Genomic DNA, 17,485 nt, shown 5'->3' on the forward strand with positions numbered 1-17,485 from the left:
TACCCAGATAGCGGAGGTGGCATCGGCTGCTGAGTGTGCAAAGGGTTCAGAGCCCAGGCAGAAAACATTCCTCCCAGCACTTGGCCTCCAAACCTCCTGCGTTCAAGGTCTGGGTCTGGTTTTAGTTGTCTAGGAAGGTCTTGGACTTTGACGGGGGCTTCGACTGGCTTAAAAATATGTAGGGGTCTCCAAGCAAGAGGCTGGGGTAGAGGTTTAGAAAATTAAAGATCTGGGGCACCTGGATGCCTCAGTCAGTGAAGTGTCCAACTCTTGATATCATCTCAGGTCATGATCTTGGGGTCCTGAGATCAGCCCTGTGTTGGGCTTCATGCTGAACCTGGAGCCCGCTGGAGATGCTCTCTCCCTCTCCTTCTGCCTCTCGCTCCCTCTCAAATAAATAAATCTTTAAATTGAAAAAAGGAAAAAAAAACAGATTAATGATCAGCTAGGACTGGAAGGGGACAGCAGGTGGGCCTAGCATTGGGAGCAGAAGTGTTGCCATGTGCAGGTTGAGGAATGTGGGGGCATTCGGAAGGGGAGGTTTCTGAGTGGAGGTTTCCCCCTAGAGAGTAGGTCTTTGATATGCCCCATGAGGGCCTGTTGGGCAAAACTGATGGAATTGTTGCCCAAAACTTAGAGAGGGGTTGGTGGTGCACCTGCGTGGCTCAGTGGGTTAAGTGTCTATCTTCGGTACAGGTCATGATCCCAGGGTCCTGTGATCGAGTCCCGTGTCAGGCTCCCTGCATAGCGGGGAGCCTGCTTCTCTGCCCCTCTGCCTACTTGTGCTCTCTCTCTCTCTGTGTGTGTGTGTATGTGTGTGTGTGTGTGTGTGTGTGTGTGTGTGTGTGAAATAAATAAATAAATAAATAAAATCTTTAAAAAGAGAAATGCTTTGTTAAAACAACAACAACAACAACTTAAGAGAAGGGGGGGAGGTTATTCCCAGAGCAGCATGCCACCAAGGTGTTGCTGCCCACCTTCCTAGGTCCCCCATGCTTTGTGCTTGCTTTGTGCTTCCCAGGGAGGCGTTTCAGTGGACTGGAGGGCCTTTGGAGTCCCATTGACCTGGAACCCAGGCCTAGATGTACCACTGAAGGCTGAGTGATCTTTGGGAAATCACTTCTTTGAGCCTCAATTTCCTCACTTCTAAATCGGGGTGTTCATGATGTCTTCTTTGGGCTGTAGCTGTGAGTGTTAGAAAGAATGTACATCTTCTAGTACATAGCATAGCCGCCATTGTTTCTATTCCTGATGCCACATAGGAACAGGTTAGCCTCAGGGATTGTGGAGTTGGACCCTCTTCAAGGGATTTGTTGCTGGTTAGGACAAGGAGCTGAAATCTACGACTTTGCTCACCATCCTATCACGTACATTTGGCAAAAGGCTCCCTGCGAGCAGATAACTGTGAAAACCTGTTCTCCGTTTCCACTGTGCGTAACCATTCTCCCCCTTTGCTGGCCATTTCAGCACATAAAGAAAAGCATTTCACAAACCTTCTTGCCGGTGGTGATATATGGACAATAGATTGAGAAAGCATTAGAGTGGCAGGGGTTAAAAGACAATTGTGAAATGCTGGATTTAAACAAAACAAAACAAAACAAAACAAAACACTTCCCCTCCTCTGTCCCCACCTCCCTTACCAGCAGCCTGGGGTTCTTATTGCTCACTCTCGTGCCATGTTTTATAACCGTTTAAAGCCTGTTCACACATTTGATTTCATCTGCGCCTCCCTTAGGCCTGTGAGGTAAGTAGGGCAGAGGCTGCCTGCGTCAGGAAGGGGCAAAGGGAACGACAGAGATAGGATTAGAACCCACATCTCCTGGTCATGGCATATGAGTGAGCTGTGCCAGGTTAAGCCGCGCTGTCCACGAATGCGTTAAAAACAAACAGTGAGGGGACGCCTGGGTGGCTCAGTTGGTTAAGAGACTGCCTTCAGCTCAGGTCATGATCCCAGCATCCTGGGATCGAATCCCACGTCGGGCTCCTTGCTCAGCGGGGAGCCTGCTTCTCCCTCTGCCTCTGCCTGCCTCTCTGTCTGCCTGTGCTCACTCTCTCTGACAAATAAATAAATAAAATCTCAAAAAAAAAAAAAAAAAAAACCAGTGAGGAAATGTTGCGCAGGCGTCTGCAGGTGTCAGGCGCATGGGGGAGCTGTTTGGGCTCAAGAACAATGAGAACAAATACCATCTTTCCCTAGAGCATCCCACAGAGATGGGTGGCTGTGTGTCTTTTGTGTGAGAGGGAAGCTGGAGGTTGGGAGGAAGCAGGCGAAGACTGTGGAGCTGGGGCGGGGTGCATACAGAGAGGTGGATTTAGTTCCAAAAGTCTCCCCCTGTGTGGGTTGTTTGAAAGAAGAGGAGTGACCTGGGTGACCAGGTTGGCCTGGGGTCACTCTGCTCAGAGCCGGGCTCAGGACTCTTGACACCAACCTCTTGGGCTTGAGATCGGCTCATTGAGTCCCCTGCCCTGTCTTTCTCACAAGGACCTCGGGAGGAACAGGGGTGGAAGGGACAGATCGCTGCAGATCGGGCCTAAAAAGACAGTGCTCAGCATTCACCTTTTGAGACTCGATGTGGCCTCCACAGGAGCGCTATTGAGGGCAAACATTTTGGCGACACTGATGGGTTTGACCCTTTGGCTTACAAACTGTGTGGCTGAGCCACTTTTTCCCCCTCCCCGAGCCCGCTTCCTTCTTTGTAAAGTGATAAGATCTCATCTCCAGTGTGACAGGTGGTTAGGATGAAATAAGCAGCATTTGTGAGGAAAAGTGTTCAGTAGACTAAGAAGCAATATTATGATCTGGGGCACTCACCTCCGGGAGTCCGCCAAACCCAGCTCTCTCTAGGACCCAGAGAGACCCAGCCACGGTGGGAGTAGAGAAGGTGGTTCTTTTTTCGGGCTGACTGTGCCGTGGAGGAAAATGGAGGAAGATGGGCTTGCTCACCGCCTCTGTCTTCCTATCCCCCAGCCGAGGGGGGAAATGGCGGGGGAGCTGGCATAACCTTTTCTGTGGTGAGTCAGCCAAGAAGGAATTTCTAGAGCCCCGATGATGTATAAGTGGTGGTTCGGTTTGGGAGTTTTAAAGCTGCTCCCTCCCTCTTCAGCAGCTTTGAGACACACAAGAGCACGCAGGGAAGCGAATGGAAATGGACCGAAGCCCAGCTTACTAGTGTGAACTTGAGGAAATCAGCTTCCTGGGGCCTGTTTTCTCTTCTGTGAAGTGGGGACGGTGCTACCTGTTTTCGCAGGGTCATTGCGTTGGGTGCCTGCACCTGTCCCTTTCTTTGCCCTTCCTCGAGGAGCAGGTCCAAGAAATCCTATCGCCCAAAGTCACACAGCTTGCAATTTGTAGAAGCCAGGATTCAAACCCACCTCCTCTGGGTTACCTCTTAGGTATCAGAATGTGTGAGGGGGCTTTATGGAGCTGGATCTTCTGGAAGGCCCATCTATAAAGAGATTCGGACCAAGGGGGCAACCCCAACCTGGCCCATTTTGAGAATGAACTCAGGATGGAGTATCAAGGGCAGGAAATAGGCCATCCCTACAGGAAACCTGGCAGTAATTGGAAGAGAGCTAAAAATGAACGTTTGCTTCCCAAATCCTTGGGGGAACTTCATCTGTGCTCTAACAGTTTCAGGAGCTTTATGTTTTGAGGGTGAGGGGAGTCCCTTATTGAACAGTGTACGAATAGAGGACTGGTGGTCTTCTGCCCTCTCTAAACTCAACCTCCTCTTATTCATCACCTGACAGCCCTCCACTCTACCACCCCCTTAACAAGAGGGACTTGAGTCTCCTGTTCAAACCTAAGCTAGACTGCAGAGGCTAGAATAGGAAGACTGAGTCATCTTCCTCTTAAAATCTAAGGGGCGCCTGGGTGGCTCAGCCGGTTGGGCATCTGCCTTCGGCTCAGGTCATATCTTGGGGTCCTGGGATCAAGCCCTGCAACAGGGAGTCTGCTTGCCCCTCTTCCGCTGCCCCTCCCCACTGCTTGCACGCTCTCTCTTAAATAAAATCATAAAACAATAACCAAAACCTAAATGTGCCTAAGCCACATGGAACAAAAAAGCACGTTTCTACACAGATCACATTTCAACACATGGATGCTTCTTATGCTGAGGACTTGTACCACAGGAAGTAGGCACTCTTCCATGTCCACTGTGCCATCCTCCTCTCTCCACACCCAGTTACAGGCATGGCTGCAAGCCCCTTATCAACCAGCAAAATGACCACCATGGCCCATCTCCCACTGCAGACTGTGCTGGGTATAGGCACGGTACAGGCAAGCAGGGCCTGGATGGTCCTCTGACAGCCTACCTGGAAGCTGGGCTACAGCCAGAAGTGCTCTTCACCCTGAGGGTTATGGCCAATAGTTCAGCGAGAGTCAAGGTCCCAGCCCCCGCTGCACACACAAGGACAATGTTATCCGTTTCTCTCCTTTCTCCTGGCTGAGGCCCTCTAGTTAGAGAGGACCTCCATTCGTGTTGTGGTTCATTTATGGCTCAAATTCCTGAAAACAGTGCTGTGTGGCAGGGGAAGTTCTGGCTTTCACACCCGTTGTAAAGCAGAGTGTTGGGTCCTTATACTCATTCCTAGGGCAGGAAGGAGGAAGCAAGCGCCGGCTCCTCTGGGCAGCTCTGATGCTGGAAAATTCACTGCCCACACCAAAGGGAGATGCTCAGGCTCTCTCCATAAGCTCCGGGGGGACCAGAGCTGCCCCCCCCCAAAGCACCTGATACCCAAATTTCTGCACAGGCTCATGTAACATCGGGGACTTTTATTATTACTATTTTTAATGGAATTCATACAGCTATTGATTATACAGAGCCACTTCATAGTACCTTTTTCTTTCCACTTCAGAAACTGAATACACCATGATGAGGAGGAGAATGCTTAAACAAGATTGCTGGCTCATCACCTAGGGTACAGATACACACTTAATGTTTGACACTTTATTTTGCCTTTGTTTGTACACAGCTGAAGCAGGAGCCTGGGGAGGGGAAGATGTGACCCCTGGAGTCCCGTCTTGGTCTTGTTGTGGGAGGGCTAACCCATGTTCTGTCGGTTGCCATAGCCCCTAGGATGGGTGTCCTTCCAGTCATCCCACTCCCGAGCTCTGTGGAGAGCTTGTTCATCCTCCTCATCCTCCTCCTTTTGTTCCTGATCTTCCTGTTGCTGAATACTTCTTTTGAGCTCTGCTGCAGTGGAAAAAACAAGAAAGCAGCGGTGAGAAACTGAGGGAACGTCAGGGGCCTCTGCTCCACTCTGAACGCAGCAGCATAAAATGCGAACAAGGAAGGCAGCTGCCTGCCTACCCTGGAGCCAGTGGAGTCGTGAAGAATACTTAGATTATTTAATATATGACCTGTTAAATAATAGCCAAGAAACGATGCTCTGAGTGATCTTCACAAGAAGGCCAAAACCTAAAAAGTTGAATTTGCAGAATGAATTCGATTTTGGGAACGATCTCTTGCCAAAAAAGGCCAAATAGCGCCGCCCCCATCCTGTCCCCCACATACACACACAACAAAACACACCAATGGCCCAACAGAACCCCAGCAAGCCAAAGACTCAAGTAAAAAATATTCAATGATTTAATGATTTGTGGCATGTCAGGAAGGAGGGACTGAGGGTGACTTTCCTCCTCCATCCAGTTCCTTTATTATAGCTGTATTTTCTGAGCATGTGTGCATTTGTGTGTGTGCGTGTGTGTCAAACTGTAAATTACCAGGCAGTTGAACCTACTGGAAAAGAGTATCTGTGCTCTTTGACACTTGTTTGGAACAGGGTCTGAAGTCCAAATGGCACCTGCTGTGCAGCATACACCCCAAAAGAAATTAAACCAACTGCCACCCCCCTCATTTGCATTAAGTTTGTTTTCCCTTTGTGACATAAAGGAGCATTTCCTGGCTACCCTGAGTTTGCCCAGAGAAAGAGTCTCATTACTATGATAAAAAATGAAACACATGGGGATCTGATCCCTTCCCACAGCTTACAAGCTTTGTGTTCCAAAACAAACAAGCAAACAAACAAAAACAATTCTTATTGTAAAATAAAAGATACTGGAAACCACACAAAAATATACAGAATATAAATTTTTAAAGTTTTTTTTAAAAAAAGATTTTATTTATTTATTTGACAGAGATCACAAGCAGGCAGAGAGGCAGGCAGAGAGAGAGGGGGAAGCAGGCTCCCCGCCGAGCAGAGAGCCCAACATGGCGCTCGATCCCAGTACCCTGGGACCATGACCTGAGGAGCTGAAGGCAAAGGCTTTAACCCACTGAGCCACCCAGGCACCCCTGCGCCAACTTTTATAGTGGTAACTTCCTGCTGAAGTTTACTACAGCTTTATGACCCAAGTGTGTGTCCCTAGATGCCAGCGATGTCCATTTGTACCTTTTTTAACTCAAGAATTTTTTAGTGCAGACTTGTGAAACCATAACCAATGAAAAACAATTTCCAGGACCCCCAAAAGCTCCCTTGTGCCCCGTACAGTTGATACCCATTCCTTGCCTCCTCCTAGCCCCTGGATGCCAGCAGGCTACCTTCTATTTCTTATACACATGCCTATTCTAGAGATTAATAGGAGTATTAATGGAATCAAACAATATATGGTCTTTGCATCTGACATCTTTAACTGAGCAGAATGTTTTTAAGGTTAGTCTTGCTCATTTACAAATATTTTGATATCTTCTTAATCTACAGGCTCCAACCCTATCCCTTTCTTTCCTTGCAAGTTATTTTATTGAAGAAGCTGGAGCATTTGACGGTAGTGTTTCCCCAAATCTGGATCTTGTGACTGCACAGTCATGCTGCAGTCCAAAGGGGTCTTCTGTATTTCTGCAGCCTAGCAAGTGGATACAGAGGCCTGATCTGACTCAGGGTCAGTCCCTTCGGCATGACTCTCGCGGAGGCCTCATTCCCTCATCAGGTGGTGCGTAGCATCTATCTCGTGTGTTGTGATGTCAGCGGCTGCTGATGCTTGATGCCAGGATTCACTGATTTTCTGGGGTTTCAAAAAGTCCATACTCCTAATTTTCACATTTCTTTTTTTATTAACTAGAATGCTTTTCCAAAGAGCGGCTTCCCCTCATCTACTACTATGTAGTTACTCGGGGGGCGGGGGGAGACAAGATCGACACTTGATTCTTTCACTTTATTTACTACTTGTCAAGGTAATCAGTGGGTTCCTTATCCTCTGAAACTGAAGAGCTTTTGTTTTTAAATATAATTATGACTTATGGGTTTGATGGGTTTTAACCAACTGCAGTGATTTCCAAAAAAAATACGTTTAAAATAACTTTTAAATTTTAGAATAGTTTTAAATTTATAGAAAAATCGAGAAGTTAGTGTGGAGTTCCTAGCTATACCTGGCTTTTCCTATTATTAGCATCTTAGACTACTTTTTCGCTCAAGTTTTACCCAATGTCCTTTTTGGTTCTAGGCTCCCATCCAGAGTGGGATACTCCGGTCCTTGGTCTCTTTAGTCTCCTCTTGGCTGGGACAATTTCTTGGACATTCCTTGTTTTTGAGGACCTGGGCAGTCTGGATGAGTACTCATCAGGTATTCTGCAGAATGTTCCTCAATTTAGGGCTGCTTGCTGTTTTTCTCAGACCTGGGGTTATGGGCTTTGGAAGAGAGTATCATAGAGGCTGGAGTGCCCTTCTCATCACATCAAATCAAGGCAACACACCATCAACATCACTTCTCACTGCTGATGTTAACCTAGATCATTGGACTAGGGCAGTGTTTGTAAGGTTCGCAGCTGTGAAGTTAACTCTTCCCCCCTCCTCCCACACTGTTGTCTTTGGAAGCAAGTCACTAAACAGCCCACGCATAAGGGGTGAGGAATTATGCTGCACGTCCTTAGGATGGGAATATATACACAAATAATTTAGAATGTTTCTGTAGGCGAGCTTTGTCTCTTCTCCATTTATTTTTGATCATTTATTTCTTTCAGTATAGACCCATGGAGATTTATCTGACTTAAAATTTTTTTTTAAGATTTTAATTCATTGTTTGACAGAGAGAGACATAGTGAGAGAGGGAACACAAGAAGAGGAAGAGGAAGAGGGAGAAGCAGGCTTCCTGCCTAGCAGGGAGCCTGACATGGGGCTCGATCCCAGGATCCTGGGATCATGACCTGAGCCAGAGGTAGACACTTAAGATTCAGCCACCCAGGCTCCCCTGAGTTTTTGTATTGTAATCCGATACTGCTATTTTCCTGCTCAAATTCTTCCAGTTTGGGCCAGCAAGAGCTCTTTCGGCTAGCCTGTATCCCATTAACAGACTTAGGGTTTTTTTTGGTTTTGGTTTTTAGTGCTTCTCTGTTTTCAAGTACTAAAAGATGCTTTGGGCTCATCTTGTATATTCTCTGCCCCAGCCTAGAAGCAGCCATTTCCTTAAGGGGCCCTGGTTTTTTTTTTTTTTTTCTTTCTTTCTTTCTTCTTCTTCTTCTTTTTTTAAATTAGAGCCCAGATGTGGGCTCTGAAAGTGCTCATTGCTACTGACAATTAACCCTTTTTGAAGCCAAACTGTCTCTGGCCAGTGGAAACATTTTCAAATTGACTGCTACGACCCTAGTTACCTTCGAAAATGTCTTCCCCGTCTTTTTAACAAGATGTTTCCAGCTCATCATGTCTATTTCCTGCCCCAGACTTAGAACTAGCTATTTCTCTAAGACATCCTGGTTTCTTGTAGTGGGAATGGTATTTGAAGACAGAAAGCTCTGTGTGTGTGTGTGTGTGTGTGTGTACTTTTCAATATAATTTCTCATGAGTTCCTATTCAGCACTACAGGTTTGTTTTATTTCTAACTTACATTTTTTTCATCTGTATTTGTCCACATGAAAAGTCTTACTTCTCAGAGACAGAGGATAGAATGAGAATAGCTCCTAACTGCTCATTTACCTCACATTACACACAGTGCTGGAATAAAAGTAACATCTCCACCAATATAAATACTGAGAACAGTTTTTTTCTTGCACATGCTTTCCCCAATTCTCCATTTTTTAAAACACTGTTGTACTGTATCTACATTACCTGAGCACTGAGCAGATAAACATTACACTCTGCTCTCTCCTTTTTAACCCCTTCATTTAGTCTTAGTTCTACAAGTAACTAGTAGCCCACCACCAGCCCTTAGATGATATCTTCCTTATTATTTTGGTTGTCTAAAGCTCATTCTCTAGCAAATTCCTTAGGAGGGGATCATGGGAACAGTATTTCCTGAGCTCCTCTAGGTTGATATAGGTCTGCATCCTTTATACTCAATGGTCAGTTTTACCAGGGATCATGTCCTTGGCTCACATGCTCCACCTTGGGTATCTTAACTACATGTTACTCTGCTTTCTTCTGCCATAAAGCACTGGTGGCACAAAAGTTGGAGGGTGATCTAGTTTTCTTTCCTTTATAAATCAACTGCTGTTTTTGCTGAAATGGCTGAGGCATTTTTTCTTCTTTAAAGTCTAGTAATTTTATGACAATGTGTCTTGTGGTTGGTCTCAGGTACATGGTGTGCTTTATCAGAGTTAAGTATTTTTTTCCTTTTTTTTTTAGGTTCCAGGCAAGTTTCCTTAACATTTGTTTTTAGCATTTACTTTTATCTTGGTTTGGTCTTGCTTTTCTTCTGTAGATACTCCCATCACCCAAAACTCAAATCCTCTTTGCTATCTTTAGTATTTGCCACTTTTTCTTGAGTTGTGTTTATCTCTGCTCCTTTTTTATTTAAAACATTTTCCCTTTTACCTTAGCCAGGCATTTTCTGTAATGTTTTCCCATTCTTGTTTTCTTCTGGTTTGGCTTTTCTGATATGATTCTTCTTTCTCCCACATTGCCACCACTTTTCTGTGTTTTATGAATCCTGCTTTATACTCTTCTTCGTCCCTGTCTTACACAGTCTACTTAATGCCTGCCAACTAATTTTTAACAGTGTATATTTATAGCAGTGAACATACTAACTTTGTCCAATTTTTAAAAACAGTATGTATTTTTGATTTGTTGTTTTTTGAGTGTGTCTTTCTGGAATGCTTTTTTGATTCTCCCCTCCCCTTTTATAAATAATTTTGTGTGGGATACAACCTTGATAATTGTGTTCACAGCCTTATTGAGACATATTTCATGTACCATAAAATTCACCCATTTCGAGTGTACAGTTCAGTGGTTTTAGTATTTTCAGAGCTGTGCAACCAGTGGCACCATCTGTTGTTCATTCTTACGTGTAATAAGTTCTCTGGAACTTTTAGAAAGTATGGTTCGGGGCGGCTCTTCTGACTTCACAGAGGCTCCCCTTCTGCTGTTTTTATGCCTGTTAAAGAAATGTGATGACTCGCTTCACTGGAGTTCTTGGCTCTGGTCCTCTCGCCCGCTTTTACCTGATCCTTACCTTTCCTCCTTCTTTATGGTCCCTATTCTATTCAATGTCCATTCCATCCTCAGCAGTTTTTCCTCAAGTGTGGGACCCTGTTCCTGGAAGCAAGATCTGGTGGGTCCTTTTTAAGAGTTCATTACAGACTGGACTTTCTCCGTCCTTTCCGACTCTGACCACAGGTCCCTTGTACTTACCCAGTTTTTACTGGAGGGCAAAACCCCTCCTGTTTCAACTGCTGTCCTTACACTGGAGTGCCACACTGTGGACGGAATGCCTGTTTGCTGTTTTGGAATTCTGCTGTCAGGTCTCTCAGGTGGGTCTGTCAATGCTTTCTGCTTTCTCCTACACCAATACCAATCACTTCTTGTTCTTGTGGTTATGAGGGACCTGCCCTTAACTGTTTTTATTTTGAAGCTCATGGGGATACGTTGTCACCTACTTTGTTGAAAATGCTGCCCATGAAGGGCACCTGGATAGCTCAGTCAGTTAAATATCTGCCTTCAGCTCAGGTTCCGATCTTGGAGTCTGGGGATCAAACCCCACATTGTGCTCCTTGCTCAGCAGGGCGTCTGCTGGTCCCTCTCCCTCTGCCCCTTCCCCCTGCTTCTGTTTTCTCTCTCTCTCAAATAAATAAATAAAATCTTTAAAAAAAGTCATGCTGCCCATGAGTTTCTTTTTGTGTTATTACTGAAATATACATGTAGATATATATACACAACTGTAGTGTGGCTCAGTGAAGTTCCACACCTGAACACATCTATGTCATCAGTACTCAGATCAGATGCAAAGCACTAACTCCACAGAGGTCCCCCTCAGGTCCAATTCCATTCATGATCCCCCACTAAGGGTGAACACTATATTGGCCTTTAACCAGCCTATACAAGTTTCAGCTGTTTGTGCACTTTATATGAATGGACTCACACAGTCTATATTCTTGTGTCCTGCTTTTCTCACTCACAATCACATCTGCAAAATTCTGCTGTATTTGCCACTGATTGCTCAAGAACTAGAGCGAGTTTAAGCTTATTGCTAAATAGTATTTTATTATATGAACACACCCAGATTTCTTTATCAATTCTACTAAGTCTGGGCATTTGAGTAGCATCCAGCTTGGGGTATTACAAATAATGCTGCTCTTCTTGTTTTCCCCAACTTCTTCAGCTAGAACCTTAGGTAATCAACTTTACCCTTTCTCTTTTTTCCTAACACAAGTACTGAAAATTACACATTTCCCTGTCAGCATGGCTTTAATTGCATGCCACAAACTGTAATGTATTTCCATTGTCAATCAGTTAGAAAGATTTTCTCATCATTTTTGTGATTTCTTTTTTGCCCCATGAATTGTTTAGAAGTATACTGCTTAAATTAAATATTTTGAAGACTTCCTAGGTATGTTGTTACTGATTGCTAATTCCACTGTGGTCAGAGAACATAGTGTGATTTCAATCTCTGTGTCAGTGTGATTTCAATCTCTGAAACTTATAGAGACTGTTTTGATGGTCCAGAATAGCGCCACTCTTGGTGAATGTGCCATGAGCATTGGAGAGAGGTGTATTTTGTGGTTGTCGGATATATTGTTCTATACATGTGGAACAGGTTAAGGTGGCTGCTAGTGTTGTCCAGATCATCTATGTCCTTCCTGATCTTTTGTCTAGTAATTCTTTCAATTAGTGAAAGAGAAGTATGACACTCTCCAACTATGACTATGAATTTGTCTGTTTCATCATTTCAGGCTGTCAATTTTTAATTCATATAATTTAAAAAAGCTTATTAGCCATGAACATGTTTTTCACTGTTAGTCTTCCAGATAAACTGCTCCTTTTATTGGTATGAAATACTCTTGTAACACCTTGTAACTGAGTATGAAATACTCAGTTAACACCTTCTGTCTTGAAGTCTACCTTATCTGATGTTAGTATGCCTACTATAGCTCTATTATGCTTACTGTCAGTCTGGTAGATCCTTTTTCATCTTTTCACTTTCAACCAAGCTGTGCCTTTGTAATTAAAATGCATCTCTTGTAGACAGCATGCAGCTGAGCCTGAAATCAATCTCTGATTTCTAATTCGGAGGTTTATTCCATTTACATTTAGGATAATTACTGATATGACTGGAATGGGATCTGCCATTCCGCTATTGGTTTTCTGTTCGCCTCATCTGTTTTTTGATTTTGGGGTTTTTTTTTTTGCCTCTTTATTCATTCTTGCTTGCTTGCTTCTTTTTTCCTCTACTGACTTTATAGCTTTATCTCTTTGCCTTATTTTTTAAAATTGACTTTACTTTTTAGAGTAGTTTTAGGTTAACAGTAAAACTGAATGGAAAGTACACAGTGTTGCCATATACTCCCTGCTACCATAGAGGCATAGCTTTCTCCACTATCAACATCCTGTACCAGAGTGGTATATTTGTTACAATCAATGGACCCACAATGAACGGAAATAGCGGATACGTGTCATTATATACACTTTTCCAAACTCATAGAATATACACCACCTAGAAAGAACCCTATTGTAAACTGTGGACTTTGGACAATACTGTTTGCCTGAAATCAATCTTTGATTTCTAATTCAGAGGTTTATTCCATTTACATTTAGGATAATTACTGATACGACTGGAGTGGGATCTGCCATTCTGCTATTGGTTTTCTGTTGGACTCATCTGTTGTTTTTTTTGCCTCTCTATTCATTCTTGCTTTTCTTCTTTTTCTTCTTCTTTGAATACTGTTCTAGTGTCTGGATGTACCCCTCTTTATCCATTCAGTCTACTGAGGACATCTTGGTTGCTTCTAAGTTTTGGCAATTACGAATGAAGCTGCCATAACCACCTGTGTGCAGGTGTTTGTGTGGACCTCAGTTTTCAACTCATCTGGGTACACATCAAGAAGTAGGATTGCTAGATCATACGGTAAGAGTACGTTTAGTTTTGTAAGAAACTGTCTTCCAAAGTGGCTGTACCACGTGGCATCGCGATTGGCAGTGAATTGGTGTCCCTCTAGTTCCATATCCATACAAGCATTTGGTGTTGTCAGTGTTTGGGATTTTGGCCATTCTTAGATGGGTCTAGTGGTAACATTGTTGTTTTAATTTGCAATTCCCTAATGGTATGTGACGTTGAGCTTCTTTTCATATGCTTCTTTGCCCTCTGGAGATTTTCTTTGGTAAGGTATCTATTTAGGTCTTCTGCCTATTTTTTAACTGGGGGGTGTGTGTCTGTTCCCCGATTATTGAGTTTTAAGAATTCTTTATATGTTTTAGATAAGAGTCTTTTATCAGATGTGTCTTTGGTAAATATTTTCTGCCAGTCTGTGGCTTGTCTTCTTATCCTCTTGATGCACTATTTCTTAAAAAGATTTTATTTACTTATGGGTGTGTGTGTGTGTGAGCAGGGGAAGCAGCAGAGGGAGAGGGAGCAGCCCAAGCAGAAGGCATGAGCCCGACACAGGCCTTCATCTCATGACCCTGAAATCATGACCTGAGCTGAAATAAAGAGTTGGATGTTCAACTGACTGAGCCACCCAGGCGCCCCTTGAAGATTATTTTTTAAGTGGTTGCTCTAGGTAATACAATATTCCTTCCTAACTTTCCAGTCTACTTAGAGCTAATATTGAACCATGTGGGAGGTAGCCTCAAAGACGGACCCCACCTATCTCAGCCTCCTGGTATTCATGCTTTTATGGAGTCCTCTCCCATACTATGTGACTAACAGGATATGGCATAAGTCATGCTGTGTCACTTCCAATGTTAGGTTATAAACGATACAGGGGCTTCTATCCTGATCATTCTCACTCAGATCACTCTGGGTGAAGGGAAGCTCCTAGCTGTGAGCAACCCCATGGGGGGACCCACAAGGGGAGGTCTCCTGCCAACAGCCACATAAATGAGCCAATGAGCTGGAAGCAGATCCTCCAGCCTCAGTCAAGCTCTCAGAATACTGCTGCCCCAGCTGACAGCTTGACTGCAACCTTAGGAGATCCTAAGCCAGAACCACCCAGTGAAGTTGATCCTAGATTCCTCAACTTCAGAAAATATGTGACAATAATGTTTATTAATAATTTTAAGTTGTTGACATTGTGGAGTAATTTGCTACACAGCAATAGATGTACCACTTGACATAAAACGAAAGAATCTCACAAAAAATGGTTCCATCTAGTCCATCATTGTTGCTATGGCTGTCATATGTAGTACATCTACATATAGTATAATCCCCACTGGACAATAATATAATTTTTCCCTAAAGAAGCCATATGTAGTTCATTCCCTTCAGCCCAAGGAGCTTCCTTCAGAGTTTCTCATAACGCCAGTTTCCTGGTGAAGAATTCCTTTAGCTTTATCTGAAAATGTCTTAATTATGCCTTCATTTTTTTGGATATTTTCAATGTCTATAAAAGTCTGGGACGACAGGTCTCTCCACCCCCAAAACTTACGAGATGTCGTTCCACTGTCTCTGGCTCCCACTGTTTCTAACGGGAACTCAGAAACAACTTGTATCATTGTTTTTCTAAGTGTAATGTGTACTTTACCCCTTGATGCTTTCAAGAGTTTCTCTTTTCCTTTGATTTCAGCAGTTTGACTATGGCGTGCCTATGTGTGGTTTTCTTTGTAATTTAACTTGCCTGGGGCTTGATTAGGTTTCTGAATTTGTAAATTCGTGTTTCACTGATTTAGGGAACATTTCAGCCATCTTTTCTTCAATTTTTTTTTCTGGCCCCTTCTCGCTCACTCTCTCCTTTCCTACTGGTATTTCAACTGCACATACGATTGAACTTCTTACCTTATTCCACAGGTCACAGAGGCTCTGTTTCACTTTTTTCCAATTTTTTATTCTTCAGACTGCCCAACCGGTACTGATCTTTGAGTTAAATGACACTGTCTTTTGTCACTGAGAAGTTGCTATTAAGCTCATCTAATAGGTTTCCAAAGGAGTTACTGTACTTTACAGTTTCAGAATTTCTTGTGCAGAGTTCCTACTTTGCTGCTGTTTCTTTTTCCTTGTTTCTTTTTGTGAGCATGTTTATTTTCAGTTATTACCCACCAATAAGGCAAAGTAAGGCTCAAGGTTTTAGCTTCTGATTCAAAGTGAACTAGGACGCAAATTTACATCCATTAGACACAACTGACGGTCACAACTTTTTAAAGTTCAGGCTATCTTGAAAGCTTGCAACATACCAGATATTGCTGGATTCTTTAGTGACAGGGTGTCGGCAATGGCTGACACTAAGTAGAACTTGTTAAGTGTTTTAAAACAGGAGGTGTTTTCTAATTATTGCTAAAGATTAAGAGATTTATAAACACGCTGCATGTCCAGAAATAAGTCAAGATATCTGAAAGTCTACCCATAATGACTGAGGAATGTGTATGTTATAATTTCAAGAGGGGTCAGTGGTCCACCTGGGCTAAAATAATACTTGCCTCTGGGTAGCAGATATGTTTGTAAATATAAAATTATATTAGATATTACCTGATGAGATTTTTCATTCTTTACAAGCACATTTTCCCCTCTGCCCTTGGTCATGCAAATTGCTGCTTTAAAGTCCTTATCTGCTAATTTCAACATCTGCATCATCTAGGATTGGTCTCCACTGACTGCCTTTTCTGTTGAGTATAAGTCACATTTTCCTATTTTTCCTTCCTCAATACGTAGTGGTTTAGGATTACACCCTAGACCCTGTGAATGGTATGTTGTAAAGACTCTGAATTCTGTTTCGTTCCTTTAAAGAGTACTGATTTTTCATTTTAGCAGGAAGTTAATTTGACTAGAACCAAAAATTCTAAATTCTCTTACCTCTGCAGCAGCTGAATCCTCCCATCAGTTATCTCAGCCCTATCTAGGAAGCTTGCCCGGGCATGCACAGCTTAGGTGTCAGCCTGAGACTTAGGCGAGGTGCATGTAGAGAATCAGGGCTCTTCCTCTGTGGTCCTCTCCTTTATGGGATATCGTCTCATTTCTCTCATTTCTTAACCAGTAAGACTGTACATTCCTATCCAAGTTTCACCTACCCCCATGTCACCACAACTGCAGACTGCCAATGGGTGAGAAGCTGTAAAAAACAGGAAACCCTTCCAAATGACCACTCTTCTCTGTGCTATAGTGGAAACAGCCCTGGAATTGTGAATTTTAGGACCCAAATTCAAATCCTACTCTGGCCACTTTCTAGCTACGCTGACTTTGTGTAGTCAACTCTCAGACACCATTTCCTCATCCTAATATGGGGGATAAGAGCACCTGCCTCACAGGGTTGTTAGGAGGATCAAATGAGATAATATACAAAGATAATATACAAGATAAGGGAACAGAGGCTCAGAGGGGCTAGGTGATGTCCTATCTATTAAGCGGCAGGAATAATAGGTTACCCCAGGTCTGTCCAAGCTTTTTCTAATATATCATATTGCTTTCATCTTTATAATGGCCACCCTCTCCACCTTTCCCATCCAAAGATGCATCTAAGTATGTACCATGACCTAATTATCAAGCTGGGCACCAAGAATACCGTTAAGTCAAAGACCCTGCCCTCAAGAAATTCCAACTACACCTTCTCCTTTCTTCTAAGTGTTGACTGCCCTCCCGCCTGTGTCTGCTCTTGGGCATTCTCTAGCTCCTCTGGGTGGTTGTTTTAACTTCTTCAGTTCGTAGTTGTTGTCTGTGGGAGGGACTGGCCTCAATAAAACCTACTCTGCCATTACCAGAAGTGGAACTGCCATCCCTGGCACTTTTGCTTTTGCTATCTAGCTGCTTAGTCTGTTTTTAATGCCAAGACATCTGAAAGGATTCCAAAATCATGCAGCCACTGATCCCAACCTCCCAGAATCACCTGCTACTTATCTCCATAATAGATAAAACAAGAAATACTGCCTAGCATCTTTGTCCAGATTACTTCTGCTCCTAAAGGGCAACAACACTTGGTCTGAATTTAATTGCTAGGGAGCAAGGAACCCAAAGTGTAACTACTTTCTTCCTACCCCGTCTTACCTGGTGGTGTCTTGGCTATGCCCTGATCTGGTAATGCTCCATATTTCCGATGCTGATCGTACCAGTCATTCACCGTCATAGATGCCAGACTTGGATAACCAGCTCCAAATACTCTGCAAGAATCACATTACATTTAGAAAACCAAACAGAAAC

The 17,485-nt window shown here is 43.5% G+C and overlaps 1 protein-coding gene across 2 annotated transcripts in view; it reads right to left on the reverse strand.

Moving 5' to 3' along the window:
* Positions 1-4,759: 4,759 nt before the first annotated feature.
* IGBP1 (immunoglobulin binding protein 1) overlaps positions 4,760-17,485 on the reverse strand; it is a 29,173-nt gene continuing 16,447 nt past the window's right edge. Inside the window, exons 5-6 of one of the 2 annotated variants that reach the window (XM_044234845.1) lie at positions 17,333-17,445; positions 4,760-5,192 (exon numbers count right to left, since the gene is read on the reverse strand). In XM_044234845.1, the coding sequence (XP_044090780.1) occupies positions 5,044-5,192; positions 17,333-17,445 (262 nt within the window). In that variant the 3' untranslated portion in view covers positions 4,760-5,043. Of the gene's footprint in view, positions 5,196-17,332; positions 17,446-17,485 lie in introns of both variants that reach the window. The other variant, XM_044234844.1, reaches the window with a different exon arrangement.

This window comes from Neovison vison, chromosome X, assembly GCF_020171115.1.
Source record: "Neovison vison isolate M4711 chromosome X, ASM_NN_V1, whole genome shotgun sequence".
In the NCBI taxonomy this organism is placed as follows: Eukaryota; Metazoa; Chordata; class Mammalia; order Carnivora; family Mustelidae; genus Neogale; species Neogale vison.